At 39.4% G+C, this 21,036-nt stretch overlaps 1 protein-coding gene across 2 annotated transcripts in view; it reads left to right on the top strand.

Moving 5' to 3' along the window:
- Positions 1 to 21,036, top strand: part of PRKDC (protein kinase, DNA-activated, catalytic subunit) — an 82,800-nt gene that overhangs the window by 49,727 nt on the left and 12,037 nt on the right. For both annotated transcript variants that reach the window (XM_039548909.1, XM_039548908.1), the window contains 17 exons: positions 528 to 717; positions 1,066 to 1,281; positions 2,523 to 2,635; positions 3,656 to 3,787; positions 4,962 to 5,141; positions 8,446 to 8,654; positions 9,106 to 9,244; positions 9,817 to 10,005; positions 10,522 to 10,746; positions 11,355 to 11,463; positions 12,155 to 12,266; positions 13,822 to 14,011; positions 15,112 to 15,286; positions 15,375 to 15,565; positions 18,134 to 18,314; positions 18,807 to 18,967; positions 20,328 to 20,539. In XM_039548909.1, coding sequence (XP_039404843.1) covers positions 528 to 717; positions 1,066 to 1,281; positions 2,523 to 2,635; positions 3,656 to 3,787; positions 4,962 to 5,141; positions 8,446 to 8,654; positions 9,106 to 9,244; positions 9,817 to 10,005; positions 10,522 to 10,746; positions 11,355 to 11,463; positions 12,155 to 12,266; positions 13,822 to 14,011; positions 15,112 to 15,286; positions 15,375 to 15,565; positions 18,134 to 18,314; positions 18,807 to 18,967; positions 20,328 to 20,539 — 2,924 coding nt within the window. The remainder of the gene's footprint in view (positions 1 to 527; positions 718 to 1,065; positions 1,282 to 2,522; positions 2,636 to 3,655; positions 3,788 to 4,961; positions 5,142 to 8,445; positions 8,655 to 9,105; positions 9,245 to 9,816; positions 10,006 to 10,521; positions 10,747 to 11,354; positions 11,464 to 12,154; positions 12,267 to 13,821; positions 14,012 to 15,111; positions 15,287 to 15,374; positions 15,566 to 18,133; positions 18,315 to 18,806; positions 18,968 to 20,327; positions 20,540 to 21,036) is intronic.

Genomic DNA, 21,036 nt, shown 5'->3' with positions numbered 1-21,036 from the left:
TACCACTTAGAAAAGAAGGGCATAATGAAGGAGATTTTTCGAAGTGTTTTGTGCTCCATAGTTAATGGGTGCAGCAGTTGTGAGTTATGCACAGTGTCAGAAATTTGCTGGTTTTGTGGTGGCAATAGTATTAGTTTCTTTAAAAAAAAATTAATTAAAATAATTATACCAAGTATAGCTGATTTGTAGAGTACTGAAATACTGAAAAAAAGGGTAGTGGAGAGAAGCACCATCAGCTGGAGAAATACTGTCAAGAAACAGGAATACTGGTGCAAGAGCTGTAAATCAGTCCTCAGCTGACCAGTCTAAATTAGTGAGCTTTCTTTACTGAGCTGTGGAGAGCTTCTACATGTTTGTGGTTTGTTGGGGGTTTTTTTTGTTTGTTTTTTATATATAGTCAAGTTCTGCCCCTATACCTGGGAGGGTGTTTTGGTTTCTGGACTGTAGTTTCTGCTGTCCTACTCAATGAAGAAATGCAGAAAGCCTCCATCCTTATTGTTCTACTTAAAATCTTTCTTTGTTTGTAGGACTTTGTAGTTGATTCCAGCTGGCGTTACCGAAGTACTGTGCTCACACCAATGTTTGTGGAAACTCAGGCTTCTCAGAGCATCCACAGGAATTTGTCACAAGAAAGATCCCTTTCTCCTTCTGGGTCAGTTGGTGGGCAAGTGAGGGCTACCCAAAGGCAATATGAATTTACACCTACACAGCATGGCAGTAAGTCCAGACCGGTGTCTTCTGAAATGTTCTTGTTTGCTGTAGGAATGATGTCATTTCTGTTATATATGATGTTCTAGTGTAGAAGTATAAATATGTTTAGTATTTTGTTTTCAAGGGCTTTTTTGTGTGTGTTATGAGAAAAAAATCCTGGTTTTATTGGTCTCATACGTATTTTATGTTCTGCCTAATGTAAAAGAAGCACTGTCTTACCTAACAGCTTAAAATCTGTTGTGCCTGTCAACATGAGGAAATTATATTTTTGGGAGGGGAAAAAATACCTACTTTGTAGATGTTTTCACTTTATTTATCTGTATGTTACAGCTTTTTTGCAATTTCTTTTTACAGGTGGTAGAAGTTCTTTTAATTGGCTAACTGGAAGTAGCATTGACACATTGGCAGAGTATGCAGTTCCTTCATCCTCTGAATCCTTGTCTTCATCCATGCTGTTGGTTAGCAAACGGAGTGAAAAATTTAAACAAGGAACCTTTAAACCAGTGGGGCCAGATTTTGGGAAAAAAAGGTTGGGTTTGCCTGGAGATGAAGTGGACAGCAAAACTAAAGGTCTGTAAGCCTTATTGTGCAGTTTCTATGTAATTAGTACACTTTTATAAACCATCCTTTATCAGTTATTTGGCTGGCAGTCCATTATCTTTCAGACAGTCTAATTGAGGTTCACTTTGAGAGATTTTGTTTCCAGGCGTGTGTGATGATACATAACATGTGACAAAAAGCTAGGATTGTGCTAGGAATTGTAAAGTTACATGTTGCTCATTGAAAGAACTGACTGGCATGCTCTCTGCATTCCTACCTCTCCCTAAGATGTTCAGAGCATGAATGTCTGACAGTTCTGTCCCTTCTGTTTTAAATGTAACTCTTTAAAGAAGATATTTCTTTAAACATGTTTTCTAAACCATTTCTGTCATTAGAAGTCCTTGCTTTTTTCTGAGAATGCTCCTTCATCCATCCAGTCAGTAAGTGAAAAATACCAGTACTGCTCTGAAGTGACTTAGGATCCTTCTCCCTCTTTAGCTCTTGTCTACTTTGTCATTAAAATTTTGACCAAAAGGATGACATTAGGAGTTCAGGCATAGAGCTGTAAAGATCAACCTTTTCAGTACCTGAGAGGTGTTTCAGGACAGTTACAGGTGAACTGTAGTTCATGCAGAACTACAGAAATAGAGAGGTCAGTCTACCTTTCAGTTATTCCCTGGTCTTCTACCCAGGCAAATACCAGTTACGGTGGTATGTTTTTGTTTGCCCACTCTCCTTTTCTAGGAGGTGGACTGAACTGAGTCTGTGTGGCCTTTCCCTGTGACTGTCCTGAGCAGGAGTTGATCCAGTGGCAGTTCTGTAACTGTAACTTTAAAAATACAGTACAATATTCTCACTACACAATATTTGAATATATTTTAGCACCTCTTTTATGTAGGGGGTTATATACTTTCTGGACTATAGTGCAAATGCCATGCATACCTGTGAGAGTCTAAAATAAATCTGGCATAGGGGGTATATTTGTTCATGAGTTTTAGTGTCTTTTCCAGTACAGATCTTTATACCTCATCCATGCACTTGAAGTTTCTATATAAATGCTTATTACCTCTTCTCCTAAGAGCAACTTAATTTGTCATCATTGGCTGTCTTGTTAAAAGGCCTTGCACTGAGTTGTTTGCTAGGAAATTTAAAGACTAGCTGGTAAGCTAGTAAATACAAAGATGGTGTTTGTTTTTATATGATGCTTTTGCCTTAAATCTGAAGTGTGCTTGGGAAATGAAAAGCTGTGGACATGATCATATGTTCCCTAGGTATAGAAGAACGAGCGGAAATTCTAAGACTGCGGAGACGTTTCTTGAAGGACCAAGACAAACTCAGTCTGATTTATGCCAGAAAAAGTCTGGCTGAACAGAAAAGAGAACAGGTTTGTCAGTCCAAATGGGTTTAAAACTTTAAGTCTCGATGTCATTTGAAGTCTTGTACTTCAACTCTCGTGGTAACTTTGTGTAAGGTACTTGTTGCTACTTTAAGAGCTTTAGAAGGTTTGATTCGGAAATAATGCTATTTATGGCCTTAAAGCTAAATTATGTTACTTAGCATGGGCGAGAGAAGAGCTAGCTGGATGATAACACTTCCAGTCTACCACTTAAAGTGCATGAAGTGATTTTATGTGATGGAGTCCCTAGCAGCTAAGGAAGCCCTTTACAGTTGTCATTCTGGAAACTAGGAGCCTTGGAGCTACAATATTCTGCAGAAATAGCTGGAGAACATTATCCAGCATCCAAGGGTGAACTCAAAAATGTGGTACAGCTGATGGACTAACCAGAACTGGTTTGAACTTCTAACCTGAGGAATGTCAGTAATAATCATTTGCTGAGTGTTTGTCAAGGCCAGAAACATACTACTTTGTGGGTTTCCTGGTTGTGTTATGTACTTCCAATAAATCTAAGTATTTTTAAGCATTGTAGCAATTTTCCAGAGGTTCCTATTGCTAAAAATAACATACATTATTGTCAAAAAATGATAGCATTTAGTCCCAAGAGCAAAGGAACCCAGGATTGAGAGCTACCAGTTTGAGACACTCCTGTAATACCCTCCAGATGCAGACAACTGTGTAAACAGAACTTATGTCTGGAAGAACCACACAAAACACCTATTTTAGCCCATTTATGTTTACTTGCAGGCTAAAGCTACCATTTCCTCCCACCCTACAAGGGAGAACCTGTAAATGTGTTCTGTATGGCAGTCCAAAACACAACTAACAAAATCCCCTGTCTTTTGAACACTTCCAATGATGGTGTTTCCACCACTTCTGTGGGAGGCTTGTTCTAATGCCTGACCACTCCTTCAGTGAAAAATTTTTCATAATATCTAATTTAAACCTCTCCTGGCACAGCTTGAGGCCATTTCCTAACTATTTTTTAACATGATTAATGCATTTCAGGAGATGAAATCCGAGCTGAAGATGAAGTATGATGCCCAGGTTACTTTGTACAGAAGTTACCGAGTGGGAGACCTTCCTGACATCCAGATTGAATACTGCAGCCTCATTGCCCCTCTGCAGGGCCTTGCCCAGGTCTGTCTGCTTTTCACAGGTCATTTGTGAAGTTTTCTGGTCCTGTGGGGAAAATGTCATGTAGCTGAGCAACCACTTTGAAAATTGATTTGTAGTTTTGCAGTCAACCACTGTGATACACATTTAAAGACACTGTTTTGAGGGAGTGTTTCTCCTTCCCCTGTGCTGGTGCAGTGTTAAGAGACGAGGCTTTGTTGCTTGCCTCACCTGAGCAGTTGAGGATGGATACATCAGCTGTTTTCCATTTCCTGCAGGTTCCGCTGCTTGAGAAACCGATGGTGGTCTCTGCAGACATTATTGCAAAGGACATCTCACTGTACAGTAACAAAACAGCCATTTCTCATCTAGTATATGTCTGTAACAGACTTGTAAATATACAAATGAACTTAGTGTGACTAAGGCTGGACTCAGACTGCTCAGTAAAGCTGATCTAATATTCCTTTTCCTACGTGAGAGTGGTAGAAACTATAGACTGAATTGAACAGTAGACTGAATCCCATTTTACAGTCTTTGGGAAGTCACAGTCTTCCTGACTACCTTTGTATTTCATTACTTTTGGTAGCCCCTTATCTCTCTGTAAAGGGTGGAAGTAGCACACTCACAAGTTCTCTGAATAGCATTAGGTAAAGAGTTAGACCAAACTCCAGGCCCGTGATAGATCAAGATGCATAGGGTTATGTTACACACACAAAAGTGTTTCTGGATTGAAAAAATGCTGTTAAGTCTCAGATGAAACTGTCTGTCTGTACAGACAGTCTGTCTCTCTGTTAGCTGCCTCAATTTTTAGGACCAGGTCTCCTCACAATTGCTGTCTTCTTTTTTTTTCTGAAACTCACTTCATGGACTGTGGTGTCCCTAGCGTGATATTGGGTGTCTGGTTCCTGTAATGGGAGTTGTGAATATGTGCAAATTGTAAATTCCACCCTCTCCACTAACACTGGCCTGAAAACTGCATTGTCTTGGAGTTTCTTTAAGTAGAAGAATTAAAATGGGATATGAGTGGGTAGTACAGTAATTCCCAGCACAGGTGAGATGCATGCCAGACTAAATAGTCCACTCCCAAAGAGTGTCTAGGGATTACATACCGGGTGGATCATGTCTTTTAATTTTATTTATTAGCCTGCTGTGTCACAGCAAAATTCAGTGACCTTACCACTTTTGTTGTAATTTACAGAAAGATCCAACATTTGCCAAGCAACTTTTCAGCAGTTTGTTTAGTGGAATTTTTCATGAGGTAAAAAAATCTAAAAACCCTTCTGAGAAAAACGCTATTGTCCAGAAGCTGCTGAACAACTTCAATAATTTCCTCAGCATGAGCCTGTCATACTTTCCACCGTTCATTGCGTGCATCCAGGTAAATCTTGATACATGGCATGAAAGTAACTGGATGTAATGTCTTTGTCTGAATGTGTGATAAGTGGCAGTGAAGGTCAAATACTGTCACTGAAGTTTAGGCAGAGATGGAAAGAGAGTTGTTAACCAAATGGGTATTTCAAGTGACACTTATTAAGGTGAACAAGGTAATTCATCCTCTGAACTGATTTTTCAAGGTTTCTATGATTTTTGATATCTAGAGTTTGAGTCACCTTTTAATGTTTTAATTGCATCAGTAACAAGAAGAGGTTTGATTACAAATGATAGCTATTTCAATTGAAGTGGGATTTGAGAACAATTGGAAGGGTTATGTGGGTGTTGTGCTTATCTTGCTGTTTCTGGGAAGTGCTTATTGAGGAATTCTTTGATGTCTTGAGGATATCAGTAGCTGTCAGACTGTTTGTTGTTAGCCTCTCTTGCTTATTTTTTCAAATTAGTCCCCTGAAGTAGTTGTCTGGGGATTTTCAGTAATGAGGGAAGGGCTCACCAAAGGATGAGTGGGTGCACCACAGTTGTTTCACTGGAAAAGATGCACAAACGTTTCTGTTATGAGAATATACTGACCTGGAATAGGTTGTGAATTTCATCTTTTAAACCAGTTTTCAGGGAGATAAAAAAACCTTGTCCAAACACCTGTTACATACCCATTGTCGCTGTATGTAATGATTCTTATCAACTGTATTGCTTTTGTGTCTGATTCCTAGCTCTGGAAGGAATCTCTTTCTGAGTGGCAGCTAATGGCTAAAGGCATTTTGTTATGGAAATGTATATACTCTGTGACAGTAGGTGTCATTCCAAATACGGGAGAACCATCTAGTTTGGAGTAGCTTTGTAAACAGTGACAAACTTTGCTTCTTGATACTTGTAACTAGACATCTGAAAAAATGTAATTGCTTGTTTACTTTTTTCTGTGCAGCTGCATAAAAGGTCAAATACTATGGGGATTTTTCTGGGCTGTCTTGGTATTTTTTGAGCCAACGTCTCACAATAGCTATCTGTTAATATTCCCTCTTGACGTTGCATTTGTTGGTTCTCTGTCTTGATGATATTATTTGTGTCAAATTATGCTGTCTAGACCCTGCTAATAACACTGTTGCATTAGGCTACGATTTTTTTCTGAATAGACATTAAATGAAGACTCAAAAAGTAGGTAAGTTAAGATTCATCAAAAATAGACTTTGTAAGAACAACAAGAGCATCTCATTGCCATCCTCATCAATAACCAAAGTACAATAGCATGAAGTACAAACAGCCTGCAAGCAGTGAGAGGAAGTTTTTTCCCAGTAGGGAACTGAGTTCACATTGATCAAGAGAGCAAGCTGGGAGAGTGTGAGCAAGAGCAGAGCAGTGTCAAGGCTTTCATCTGGCTCACAAAGACTGTCCTAGTGGCTTGGCCATTTGGAAATACAGCTTCTTTTTCCTGTATACCAACAGCATAATAAATACTGGCTGGTTTCAGAAAGGCTTCCTACTTAACTGCTGTTTCCTTCTGGCTGTTTGAGTTTTTAATCTTCTACACATTCACATCCCATCAGGAGAGTAACTTGGTGGGTAAAAAGAGTTGGTTTTGTCTACACATATAATCTTAAAATTGACTATGAAGCTCTGGGATTCACTTTCAGGGCAGATTAAGAGCCAGCTGTAATACTAAAAGAGGCTAACTCCATGACAAAAGTTTACATAGCCTCCGAAGAGATGCTTGGCCTCTGAAGAACATATAATTGCGTTAGAAATATTTTAGCTGCCAGGCCAGCTTGGATGCCGTTTCCCCTAATCTGTGAACATATGGTGCAAGTAAAGCCAGTGCTCCTTGCATATGGAGCAGGGAACATTCCCTCTGCTTTCAGAAGATAAGTAATCCAATAGTCACTAATATGCACTAAATAAAGACAGCTCCTTTGATGTTGGATGATGTCTGTAAATCTGAAGTTTGGGAGGATATTAATTCTTGGGACATATCATTATATTTGCACAGTTCTTGCACTTTTTCCTGTGCTATGAGAAAGGGCTTTTGGCCTTACCTTAGCAAAGTTGTTCTTAAGGTTTTAGATTGTGCAGTTGTCACTGTGTTCCTGACATAACCCCTAAAAGCTGGCAGTCGAGGAATGTGTCTGGGGCATGTGTGCAGCTCATTGAAATTGCCTTAACAGCAGTGAAATATATATGCTAACCCCTTATTGGGATCTGCCTGGTCTGTAACTCAGGAAGCCACACAAGGCTGTGGTTTTTTTCCTCTTTCTTTATTGAGCACAAATTCATTAGTGTGAGAGTCTCAACTCTGCAAATTGTGTCATGAGTTTGCTTATGCCAGGTGCCTCTTCTGTAGTTTTTGTGGTGGTTGTCATTTATCAAAGATGTATAGCTTGGCTGTTCTCAGTCTCCTGTTGCAATTTCCAAATAGTGGTTTCTTTTCACACAGTATTCTTGAACATACTGTGTTGCAAGAATCAGATTTTTTGTTCTAAAACATGGTGCTGTTCCTTGTAATGGAAGCTATACTGAACCTCTTCCACGTTGTGAATTTTTCTGACAGTTGCTGAAGATACTGTTGCAATTTTTCTTTAGAGGGAAAGAAAACAAAGAAAAAACCCAACACTGGCTTTAATAAACATGCTGATTTTTTAATAGATTTACCTGTATTTAGAGTAGTGATGTAAATATTTAAAAGACCCCTTCAAGTAAACAAGAATGTTTATCCCTGAAGAAGAGGTTATTCTGTACTATTATTGGACTAATGTTAAAAATTATAAAGAGAAATATTGTCATGTCTCTAAATCATGCAGGAGTAGATGAGCACAGTACTAGAGGAGTCTAACAGGAAGCTGTGATGTGCTAAAACTGGCCGAGTGTGTGGACAGAAAGCCTCCAGCTCAGACAAGACATCGTGGTAAATCATGCCTTTGGCTTATGACAGGAGCGCACCACTGAATAGGTTAAGTGAAGCACAGCTGCTGTGCAGCAGGCAAAATCCTGCCAACAAACAGAAGGAAAAGTTCAGGCTGTCACTGTGTCCATCTATCTCTCCCCCAATTTCCTTGTGATTCTGTCCAGAGACCTGTCCGATGTCCCAGAGCCAAAGTATGTATATAGGGTTATTCTGTACTGTTCTCTGTCCAAAGAGCAACAGCACAGAAGGAAAGGATTCCAGTTTTCCCTGAGTTGGGAACTTCTGGAGACCTAGTGGCTAATTTCCAAAGCTTGCACTATAAGAAAAAGGATACCAAATAAGTGATCTGTATAGTTTTACACCAAGTAGGCACCCATTGTTTTGTTTTATTCTACAGGAAATGAGTTACCAGCACAGAGAGCTACTGGAACTGGACTCAGCTAATGTGAGCACGAGCTGCCTTGCAAGTTTGCAGCAGCCAGTGGGCATCGTTCTTCTGGAGCGTGCCCTGATGGCTCTGTCCCCTGCGGAGGAGCCCCCGTCCAAAAGGATGCGTGGCAGGACAGAGCTGCCCCCAGATGTGATCAGATGGATTGAACTTGCCAAGTAAATTCTTATTTGAGACAATTTGCTCCCACTTAGGTTTGCCTTGTGAAGAACTCTGCTTTTATGGCTTGTGGGATTTCTCTTTTAGTCTTTCTGTCTTTTAGAATCAGATATGCTTTTAATTTCTTCTCACTGACTTCTCTTAATACAGTCAGTGAGAGCAGTTAGACTTAAAAACTGTGCACTCTTATGGTGCTGTCAGACTGCTGAAAAACATCTTGTTCCTAGCTTTTCAGCTGCAGGAATTTCCATAGTTCAGATATTACCCTACAAGATGAAGTTTATGTGGTTAAGTATGTATTTCTGATCTTACATAATACTTCCTAAAAATTCACTACTACAAGCCAGTAGTATTACTGCTTATTGAATTGTTATTTTTTTAATAGCTTCTGTTTGCATTGATATACATCTGCTGAGCTCTTTAAAATATTTTTCTTTTCAATTTTACTAGGCTCTACAGATCCCTTGGGGATTATGATACCCTTCGTGGCATTTTCAGTGGTAAGATTGGGACTAAGGAAATTACACAGAAAGCTTTGTTGGCAGAAGCAAGGAATGATTATGCTGAAGCAGCTCAATATTATGATAAGGTAAAATGACAGCAAGGTATTTTCATTTCATATATCTCTTATAACTTTAATAAAATTAGAAAAATTTGAATTTTGAGAAGTACCATATTGTCTAAAATGCCCTTGTGCTTAATTGATGGTTCATTGTGTAAAGACACTGGGAAAGATGAGCAGTCACAACAAAGCAGTAAGCAAGATGCTTTTCTTACTGTTTGCTACAAAGCTTCACAAGTGCAGTTATCTAGGCATACAAGTAAAAACACATGGGCACACTGCAATCCTGAGAGAGCAAATTGCATATGTTCATGGCATGAGTTGCTGTGGGTAAAAACAAAGAAGGATTTCTGACCTTCTTTTAAAATGTTCACTCTTCAAAAATGCAGGTTTACTGAAGACAGCTACCTGAAATTAATTTATGTATAAACACTGTCAAGCTTGAATTTTCTGCATTTAATGTTGCTGTCACTCTCTGGTAAATGGATAGATGTTTTTATGAGGCAATGAATTACTTGTTAAGTTGCTGGTGACTTAGAATTGAAGCGGGTTCTTGGCTGGAATCTGGCACTATTCTCCACTCCAAATTCATTCCCTAGGCACTCTCCCAAGAAGACTGGCAAGATGGAGAGCCAACAGAAGCAGAGAAGGACTTCTGGGAACTTGCGTCTCTGGAATGCTATGACCACCTCACAATGTGGAAGTCTCTGGAGTATTGTGCTACTGTTAATATTGATAGTGGAAAACCTCCAGACCTAAACAAAACATGGAATGATCCATTTTTTCAGGTTTTTAGAAATTATTTCATTGATACTGCACCATTTTTATCTCTGCAGGGATGTCCTACAGTATTGAGATTATGGGTGAAAATCAATCATGTTGTTTGGGTTATTTTATTATGGAAATTAGTGGAGAGTCTGATATATTTTAAAAATTGAAACAATTACTTCTGCTTGTTCTTTTTGATGTTTAGTTTTTATCTCAAGTCAATGGCAGATTCTATAGGATCAGCTTAATCATCACCTTCTTCCTTTTGCAAGTCTTTTTGTTGCTTTTCTTGCTTTGTTTCCTCTTTTAAGAGTTATCAAACCATGGATTTTGAAACTGTTAGAATTTACTAACAACTTCTTGAGCTATAGGAAAAGGCTGCTGTGATTTGTTAGCAAATAGGAATTTGTCTTAAGGGAAAATATTTTTAAAAGCATCCAAAATGTTTTTATATTTATTTGATCTGCCACTGATAACAAAAAGCTCGATCATCTACTATTCCATTCCTAGAAATAAAGACTGTTTTCACCTTGTAGGAGACATATCTGCCCTATGTAATACGCAGTAAGCTGAAGTTACTGCTCAGTGGTGAGAATGACCAGACTTTGCTAACCTTTATTGATGAGGCAATGAAGACAGAACAGAAGAAAGCCATTATAGAAATGCACTACAGCCAAGAACTTAGTCTCCTGTACATCCTGCAAGATGATTTTGACAGAGCCAAATATTACATTAGCAATGGCATGCAGATCTTCATGCAGGTAATAGTGTCTTCTATCTCTGGTGTGGTTTTTTTGTGTAAACTGGAACAATGAAACTGCTGTTGCTGTTACTGCTGCTAGATTATATGCTCAAAACACTCCAGTACAATGAAATTTAGGTGCCTTCCATGTCATATGACAAAACTTCTTTTGAATTCACTGCTTGCAATGATGAAAGGTGAGTGAGCCAGTGGAGTGCATCCTCCTGTTTTAGTTTGTTTTGTTTTGCTGATTTAATATTTTATACATTTTTCAGAGTCATTGTTTGTGCAGGTAATAAAAGTTTTATTTCTTTCGTCTTTTCAGGAGCGTCCTGTCCCCAGAACAAGCTTGCAAAGAGTATTGCATTGAGAAGTTTACAAGTTCCATCCATTACCAAGTTCTAATTAGACTGTAGGACTTTGCTAAAACCTAGGATAGAAATTGCAGCTAGACTGTGCCTCTGTGCTTGTCCAAAGCAGAATTGCTCTCTGATTATGGGCTATTAAATTACTTGCAAGAGGTTGGGTTCTAAAGCATAATGTATAGCAGCATCAGATCAATAGTTTGTAGAGCACTGAACAGAACCATGCTTTAAATTCTGTCTGATTCTCTCCCTTTCTTTTCAGAGCTACTCCAGTATTGATTCCTTGTTATATCAAAGTCGGATGACCAAACTGCAGTCTGTACAAGCTTTGACAGAAATACAGGATTTCATCAATTTTATGACCAAGAGAAGTAAAGATTTTTTTTCTCAAGCAATTTTCTTTTTGTATTCAGTAATCATGGTTTCCTGAACTTTGAATTTCTGAACTGCTGTTTGAAGGAGCATAAGTCTGGAATTACTTCTTACTGTCTTCTTGACAGTAAGAACTATTACAGTTTTGTAAGATAGGATTGAACATGACTTTGTGTTGTATTGCAAAGTTCAATTAGCGTAATTTTTGTGATAAGAGTTAAGCATCTCTTTTAAAAGTGTCAATTAAAGTTTTAAACTAAGCTTGTTTTGTTGGAGTAACTTTTGGTAGTAAATAGCAGTTAGCAGAGATAAAAAAATGGATGTGGTATATAAGTTGTACCTACTGACGTAGGCCTGAAGTACAAATTTATGTGCACAAACCAAATTAGATACTAAATTTAGTTAACAGTTCCACTATATTCCAGCATGTTGCTATATGGAAAGGAAAATACCTGGTGGTGATCCTCAGTGGCAGTTGATGCAGGTGTCCTTACGGAATCTCCTGTGCCTCAGCAACTAACAAAAGTAATATGATGGTCACTAAGTAGTGTTTTTAATGCAGTCCCAGAAATGCAAGTGCATTGCTTAATTGCAGTTTTTCTGGTTTGAATGTTAGACTATGTTTTCTTTAGCCCATTTTTGTGCTGTTTGGCTTCAGATGCATTTAAAATGTTCTTAATTGATTTCTAGGTAACTTAGCTTCAGAGGCTTCCCTTAAGAGACTTCTCAGAACTTGGACAAGCAGATATCCAGATGCTAAAATGGATCCTATGAACATCTGGGATGATATCATTACAAATCGGTAAAATTGCATTCTTGGGTTAGCTTGAGTTCTGTCTGCTTGTGGAGTTCCAGGAAGTGCTTTTTCTAATGCTGCTTGTTTTCATATGTGGGAGGGTTTTGATCCAATGTATGACTGGTTTTTTTTCTTTTTTAACTGTGGTAGTAACTTTTTCAATATAACTGGGCAGTTTGTATGACTAACTTGTGGTGAGGAGCCAAAGGAGGTTGAGAATAAACTGTATTTTAATAGGGAAACATAGATGTTAGCTTAGTCATTTTCTTGCATCAGTGATTACATGCACTGTGTAAGGTGGCTCATTTCAGCAGCCCTTAAACATACTCACTTGTAATTGTGTAGATTAGCTGCATTTAGCTCAATGAAACACCACCCAAAAGGCCAATCTGTTATGAATAAAAATACTTGCCTACTTTGTAGGCAGTTCCAAAATGAGGGAGTATATAAAACAAGCCCAGCCATGTCACTCTCAGTGCTTCACCTGTTTATAGGAAAGTTAATGGCCACTGCTTTAACTGGAGACTTCTGTTATGCAACTGTTGCTAGAAAGAACAAAGGCTCGCTGGAGACTCCTTTGGATTAGCTCTGAAGAAACTGGAATGCTTTTACAAATTTGAAGGTTTTCTGTCCTTGCCGTGGTGTCTGTCTTCATCTCAATTCATTCTTCCAGTGCAAATCTAGATTAGTCCTCCTTCCTTGCAATAACTTCTTCAGTAGCTCTGCTGATACATACTGTGCTCTGTAATTTATTTTATTATCTCTTGGTGTCAGGAAAGCATGGCTACAGAAGAGCTTTTTGCAGTTCGGTATAAGGCAGAAAACGTGGCATGGCTTACTTTTGAAAAAAGTTTTGAAACGTTTATGACTTGAAGGGTTGTCAGGGTCTTAAACACTTTTTGTGCTTAGAAAACCTTTGTCTCAAATTAAAAACAAAGGATGTTCCAAGTGCCACTTCAGACTGCAGTGCTGTCCTCTGCTTTGAGTAACAGTCTGCATAATGAGATGTGCTATTAAATTAGATAGGACTAGTTGTGGAGTGACAGGATTCAGCATTGATTCATGGCAATTCCCTTTCAAAAGCTGAGTGCGGTTGCTGATCTGGTCTGCAACACAGACTTTGATGTTGCCATGTGTTGATGTGATAAACATTTGAAGAGCAGGTTGACATAAAATACAGCCTGGCACTCACCCTAAATAATTGAGACTCCTGTTTGTTTGCACTTCCATCAAGTTGGAATGCGAGTTACGAGTTACGGCTTGGTGAACTTAGGGACTGTAGCTTGCACAAATGAACTAACTAACAAAAAATCCCACCCTATAATGGACATTTTCTAATACTAATCTTGTTAGTTCAAGATCCTGAATGCTCTCAGGGCCAGCCTGGCCCCTCTTAGGAGTGTCCAGACTCTGAGGCCTGTGTTTAGCCCTGCTAAAGGTGATAGCTGTAGTTTGACATTTTTTATTAGCTTTGTTTGCTGTTAGACAGATCAACACTTTTGAACATTGATTCCCTTGAATGTATACCAGAGTGATCTACGCCCCTGTTGTTGTTGTGCAGGTGTTTCTTTCTTGACAAACTGCAGGAAAAGCTTCCCTCTGATCAGGCCAATGACAGTATGGAGGTGGACGGAGAATACAGTGCTGGTGACCAAATGGAAGTGGATCAACAGAGTGAAAACATTTACTCCATGATTAAAAGCTGCAAATTTAATATGAAAATGAAGATGATAGAAAGTGCCAGGAAACAGGTGAATATACTGTCTGATAGCTTCCAATTTGGTGAGAAAATACATAGGAAAAGCCTTTAAGGTGGGCTATGGTACCCTTTTGCCAGGGCAAACCTTGTCTCTTTTTGACCCTACTGTCCAGGACATTTTGAAAGCTCAAGAAAGTCAGTTCCACAATGAAAGAAAACAAAAGGATAAATGTTAATTACAAAGTTGATGATAACTTGTCATTACTGGAAGGAAATATGCCTGAAGCCCCCTTTGATCCACAGATGGTTTTGAACACTCTGAAGGGCAGATAAAGTATCTGAAATATTTCAGTCTTTAATGGAAGGGATGCTTGCAATCAAGAATTATGCTTTCTTATTTATAAATAATCTCTTCTGTACAAGAAAACGAATCAAATTCTTATTGAATTAGTATAATTTACTTCAATCAGCAATGCTGAATTTCTTTTTTTCATAGTTTTCATTACTGCTGTTAGTTAACGCTAACAAAGAAGTAAAGTGACTTAGAAATTTTGGGTTGAATCTGGCTGTTGAAATGACTGGAACAGCCTTTTTGATGATGGGCCTTTGGTGTTTCAAGCTTGAGACAAGTTGAATAATTAAGTCAAGGTCTCCCATCTTCTGAGATGCTGCAGAAGTCTGCAGTCATTAACAAGAGTTTATTTTAAGCAATGTGACAAGCAAATATAACATTATTGCTTTGTTGACTGTACACTCTTGAAGCAGTAAGTGAAAAATTAGATTTCCTTTAATGTTACTGTTGTGAAACTTCTCATCGAAACATAAACACAAGTGATTTTCTTAACAATATATTAAATCAAGTTGCTTTTCCCGTATGTGTTTGTACTACAGAGCAGTTAAATGCTTGTTGAGTCGTGCAGCTGGAATTATTTTCTCAGTTTTTTAAACCTCTGTTCTTCTCTTTTGCTTTTCGAACTTCTTCATTAGCACAAATCTGGTTCTGAATATGAGACCTGGCAAGCAGTGGACATCTCTTTGCCTTATTGCAACTTCACTTGTGTTACTTAAATCTTCTCATCCCTAACTTGGTTGCAGTCAGTTTTAGTCCTTCTTCAGATATATTGTCTGAAAATTCTCTTGATCCCAATGCAGAACAGCTTTGCAGTTGCCAAGAAGCTCCTGAAGGACTTGCGCAAAGAAGCCAGAACGAGGGAGGACTGGCTGGTGAGGTGGAATTACGCCTATTGCCGCTTCACTCACAGTAGCAGCCGCAATCTGAGCTGTCCTGAACGCGTGCTCTCAGTGTTGAAAACCATCTCCCTGCTTGGTAACAACCTTCTCTTTGCTTCACCTTGTTTATTTTACAAAGTTGCTTTGTTGTCCAGTTACCAACTTTTGTTTTTGAATTCCAACAGAAGATACCAAATCTGACTATCTCAGCAAGAACATAATGGCCTTCCGAAACCAAAATCTTCTCCTGGGTACTACATATCACATCATGGCCAATGCTCTTAGTCGGGACCCAAGATGTCTTGAGCAAATTGAGAAAGAAAAGGCTGGAAAGATATCAGTAATATCAGGAGAAAGCCTTGAGAATCCTGAAAAGGTAAACGGGAGGGGAAGATCTTTTAGTTATTTCAGTATCATAATTACTACAAATTACTACTTCAGTAGGTAGTGATGGCTATGGATAGGTACAGAGCATGTGAAACCTGTCTGCATTAGCAGTGATTTGTCCAGCAACAGCAGATAGAGAGAGAGAAAGAGAAAGAAAGACAGATGGAAAGACAGAAAGACAGAATGAAAGAACAAACTGTGGTTGCTGTTTCTTCCAGGTTTTGCTCTCCTGGAGTTCTGCATCACTCTAGCCTTTTGAACTGGGAGAATGTTCTTGTGTTTCTCTGTACCTGCATTTTGAGTGGAGGGGAAAGACATGGTCAGAGCAGCTGTGTGTACAGTGGGCAGACAAGGCTTGGGATCCTCAAAGAATACCTTGATTTCAGCTGGGCCTTTGTGACCTGCTTCATGCTCCCAGACTGTTCTCTTCGATAAAGAGATATTTATAATACTGATAGTAATGGTGATACACTTTTTTTATCTAAGTAATTTTAATGGAAGAGAGAAGAGGGATTTTTAAGGCAGAGCACATGCAGGTCATCTTTGCCTATTTTGGGTAGGTGTGCATTTGAAGAATACAGTACCAGACTTTGCTGCAACTAAAATTATATTTGCTGTCAATTGTCCCACATGCTGGGGACATGGTGTCCCACCATGACAATGGGGGCATTGACTTCTTGTCTGTCAAATGGATACAGAATTTGAAGTGCCACTGTTGGCTTATTTCTACTAATTTATAAAGCCACCGTGAAGACCCTTATATATAGAATCATAGATTGGTTTGGGTTGAAAGGGACCTTAAAGATCATCTAGCTCCAACCCCTCTGCCTTTGCCAGGGACACCTTCCACTTGATCAGGTTGCTCAGAGCTCCATCCAGCCTGGCCTTGAACACCTCCAGGGATGGGGTAACCACAATGTCCCTGGGCAGCCTGTTCCAGTGTCTCACCACCCTCACAGCAAAGAGCTTCCTCCTAATGTCCAGTCTAAACCTACTCTCTTTCAGTTTGAAGCAATTGCTTCTCATCCTGTCACTACATGCTCTTGTAAAACGTCCCTCTCCATCTTTCTTGCAGGATCACTTCAGGGAATATGAACCATATTAGTATAAAACAAAACAAATGTTCTTAATTTGTGTTTCATGGTTGTTAAAAGTAAAGCAGACCAAGAAGAAATTCCTGGAAAAAAAAGGTTTTAAATTTTCTGGTGTGTAGAAACTTAAGCAAAAGCTTGAGCTTAATTTATTAGCTAATTCTTAAGAGCATTCTTCTTTAGGCAATCTAAAAGATGAGCAGATGTCAAGTGTCAGATGAGTAAGATTGCCATAGCAGGTATTTCTGTATCTGTAAGATTAAGAAGCTTAGCCTTATTTTAGCTTAGTATTAAGCACTACTCTGACCCTGGTAGTCTCCTTCTACCTACTTGACTATTTAATTTCAGTTACAGCATTTAATGTGGCCAGAAGGGCCAGAGAAGTGATTGTCCTGCTGTGCTCAGCAGTGGTGAGACTGCACCTGGAATCCTGTGTTCTGGCCCCTCACTCCCAGAAAGACATTGAGGTGCTGGGACCTGTCCAAAGAATGGCAGCGGAGCTGGGGAAGGGTCTGGACCACAAATCCTGTGGGGAGCAGCTGAGGCAACTGGGATTCTCTAGCCTGGAGAAAAGGAGACTCAGGGAAGACCTCACTGCTCTCTACAACCACCTGAGAGGAGACTGTAGTGAGGTGAGGGTTGGTCTCTTCTGCCATGTCCAAAGTGAGAGGGTTAGATGAAATGGGCTTAAGTTGTGACAGGTAGGTTCAGATTGGATATTAGAATTTTTTTTTTTTTTTTAAATGAAAGAGTGGTCAGGCATTGGACTAAGTTGTCCAGTGGAGTCTAAGTTGGTGGAGTCACCCTCCCTGGAAGTGTTCAAGAGGCATCTGGGTGTGGCACTTCTGGATATGGTTTAGGGGTGATTATGGTGGAGCTGGGTTGGGTGTTGGACAGATGATCTTGAACGTCTCTTTCAACCTTGGTGCTTCTGTGATTGTGTAAAGAATCTTGTCAAGTCACCCATTGCATGAGCTGCATTAGAAATGTATGATGAATATTACTATATTTATAATAGGGAAAAAGGCATCAGATTCAAAAGAGTTTGATGCATGCTTTTTTTAACACAAATTCCAAGTGTAACTGTTATGCAGATGTTGCAGTTATGTTTTAATAGAAGAAAAACTCCAAAAGTTTTATTGTATTTTCTGTTAACTGTTTCCAAAAACTTTATTAATGTTAACTTTTTTGCAGTGACAAAAATTCCAGTTAACATGTCCAAAGACTAATTTAAGTTTAAATTGTGGTTTATATATTTCCATTGAAAAATTGTGGAAACTAAAGTTCTGGAAATCACTGCTAGAAATAACATCCCAATTTTTTTCCTTTGTATCAGCTGCTCAGAACATCTTAAAACACTTCAAGTTTTATCTACTCAAGACTTGCAAAGAAGCTCCAGTTTCAGAAAGGATTGTTCAGTGCTACTTGCTAATGTGTGCTTTTTTCCTCTGGTGGTTGAATGTCAGGTGCTGGCGGGTCTGAACAAGAAGGCTTTTCAGTGTTTCAGCTGTGCCGTGAGGAAGTCGGAGGAGGAGGTGCAGTCCCACTCCATGGAGCACGTGGACGTGGTGGGAGTTGTCGATGCATATATGACTCTGATCAGCTTCTGTGACCAGTATCTGCGCAGGGAAGAGGAAGGCTTGCTTGGTTAGTCAGGATTTCTCTTAAGCTTGTGAGGTGTATTTATCTGTGATCCATGAGCTTTTCCTATACCCACAGCTGGAATTTAGATGGAGCAGTTTGACCTCCAGTTCAGCAGTGTTTGTATTCCTTTTTTCACATCCACTGTTACTGCTAGCTTTGGTACTAGTGAAGCACTTGTAGTCTCCTTACTTGTGAGAAATATATCATATCCAGCAGATGCTTCCCTTGTTCCTTCCCAGACCACAGCAGCCTTGTATTTAAAGCAGGCAAGATACCAGCAGTGATGCAGCTTCCTGATAAAGCTAATCCTTACAGTCCCCAAGTAGATGTGTTGCAGATGTGTCCAGTTCAAACAGATGGGAAGGAGAACAAAGTAAAAATACAAAATACACTTGAAAAAAAATACCAAATTGTAAAGATGAATGTTTCAGATGATCAAAGACATGGAACAAGTAATGGTGTTTCTGATAATTCTAGTTTAATGTCTCTTGGCAGAAATTGACACTGTGGATCTGCAGCAGTTCCCAGCTATTGTCGTGGAGAAAATGATAAAAGCTTTAAAACTGAATTCCAGAGAAGCCAGGCTGCGATTTCCTAGACTGCTCCAAATAATTGAAAGATATCCAGCAGAGACATTGGGTCTAGTGACACAAGAGGTTAGTTGCTTCAATTTTTCTGGCAGCAAATGTTGCTGTAAATCAAATTTTAAAGGTGGGGGTGGAGGTTGGATACATAGAGAGGTTAGACTGGTAAGTTTTGCTTCAGGGAAATCAGATAAATTTTATCCCATCATTGTTCCTTGTCTTTTCTGTAACTTGCTGAGTAATTCATATGGACAGAAAAGTTTTTCTTAAAAGTTCAAATTTTTGTCATTATTCTGATTCCAAATGTTAGTTTGAGAGTTGCTGGAGAACAACTCTGGTATGTTTTGGGGTTTTTTTCCTTCAGAACAATATAAATGAGCTGATAAAGGTGGTTAGTATTAGGGTGAGGAATGTATCTTATTCCTGTAGGCTGAGTTTCCTGTATGCAGGAAGCCAGCAGCTTTTCCAGACTCATTCCATGTCTCCCACCTTTCCCAGTCCTCCTTCACTTCAGAGGTTACTACCTCTGAAGCTTTGTCTTCCTTTGTATTTCCCACTTCCTTCCTTCCTTCTACAACCTGACTTTCCACTGCCATTCCATGGCAGGATACCATGAGCCTTCCCTGCTGCCATGGGGCAGATAAGCTGAGACCTTCTCTGTGACTCATGCTTGTTCCTGCCTTGGCCTGCATGCCTTTTCAAGCCAGTGTCATTGTGCTGCTGCTCCCACAGCAACAGGCCCTGTCAGAGAAGGAACTCAAGTGAGACAGAAACTCGGGTTAGTTATCCCAAGGAACTGGGAAAATAGAAGAAATGACTGAGGTGCATAAGGCGTGTCCACAGTGAAACACCAATAGTTCAAACAGAACCTGACACCTGGTCCAGTTGACAAATCTCACCCAGAAAGGGAGTTCACCAGGCATTTATTTATCCTATCCTCTGTCTTTCCGTGAGATAAATACTGACAATCTAATAATAAATTCTATTAGCAATTCTTAAAGCTGAACAGAGGACAAAACTGTGATAGGAGTTTCAGTGTTCCCCTTCCTGGCATTTTTTACTCAAATCGGGACTTCAACCCAATGGTGAATTCCTTCAGACTTTTGAGTTGTTTGTATGTGATGATGAAAAATTATTGTATTGCATCCAGAGACAAAGGCCACAAGTTTGAGTGTAAAGCCTCATATTGATCAACAAGCTGCAAATCTTTATAATGGAAAACCTATTAAGCAGCAGCGGTGGTGGTAGTAGTAGTGATAGTAATAATCAAATCTGTGCTTCATCGGAGGATGTTTTGCACCCCTAGTTGACATTCTCTGTTTCCTTTTCATGTTTCTCCCTGTCAGGCTGCACCATGGAGCAGTTTCATTTGTTTGCTATGTTTGGTGCTTTTGAGGAGGACCAAAGTTGAAAGCAGTGTATGTTTTTGCAGCTTTCTTCGGTTCCCTGTTGGCAGTTCATCGGTTGGATTAGCCAGATGATGGCACTACTGGACAAGGATGAAGCAGTAGCTGTACAACATACTGTTGAAGAGATTGCAAATACCTATCCCCAGGCACTCATCTACCCTTTCATGATCAGCAGTGAAAGTTACTGCTTCAAAGATACTGCAGCTGGTTGCAAGAACAAGGAGTTTGTAGAGAGGTGAATTTGCAATTGGAGTAGTTCTTTTGTATGTTTTTTATTCAGGAGTGGACAGATTTATTTATTTTTCCTATGCAAACTCTTTTCTTCAGTGAGCACGAGAAATATTAGAGGGTGGTCTTGAGTTTTCATTTAAAGGCACAGAGAAATGCAAGACATCAGCTCTGTCAGTGTCAGGCATACTCAGGTTGGTGGCATGAATACTTTATGAAGTGTTGGGTACATATAGTACCCAGGCTGTTGGAAGTTAGAAGTTTTCCAAGATAAAACAAAAAGACCAAAGAGAGGCAACCCGTTTTTCCTTGTAATTCTGTGGTATTGAACATTTACAATCTTTCTAATACCAAGAGGAAGCAGGTATGTTTAAATAGAATAGATGCTCCTGCCAGACTTCAGAGAGGGCAATGAAATGGATGCATGTTATCTTGGGGAATGGCAGCTCTTGGCAGTGGTGTTCTCTGCTTTTTCAGTACGCAACATGCAGTTTCTCCTACAAG

The sequence above is a fragment of the Corvus cornix genome, chromosome 2, assembly GCF_000738735.6.
Source record: "Corvus cornix cornix isolate S_Up_H32 chromosome 2, ASM73873v5, whole genome shotgun sequence".
NCBI lineage: Eukaryota > Metazoa > Chordata > Aves > Passeriformes > Corvidae > Corvus > Corvus cornix.
This window is presented reverse-complemented; position numbering and strand designations above follow the sequence as displayed.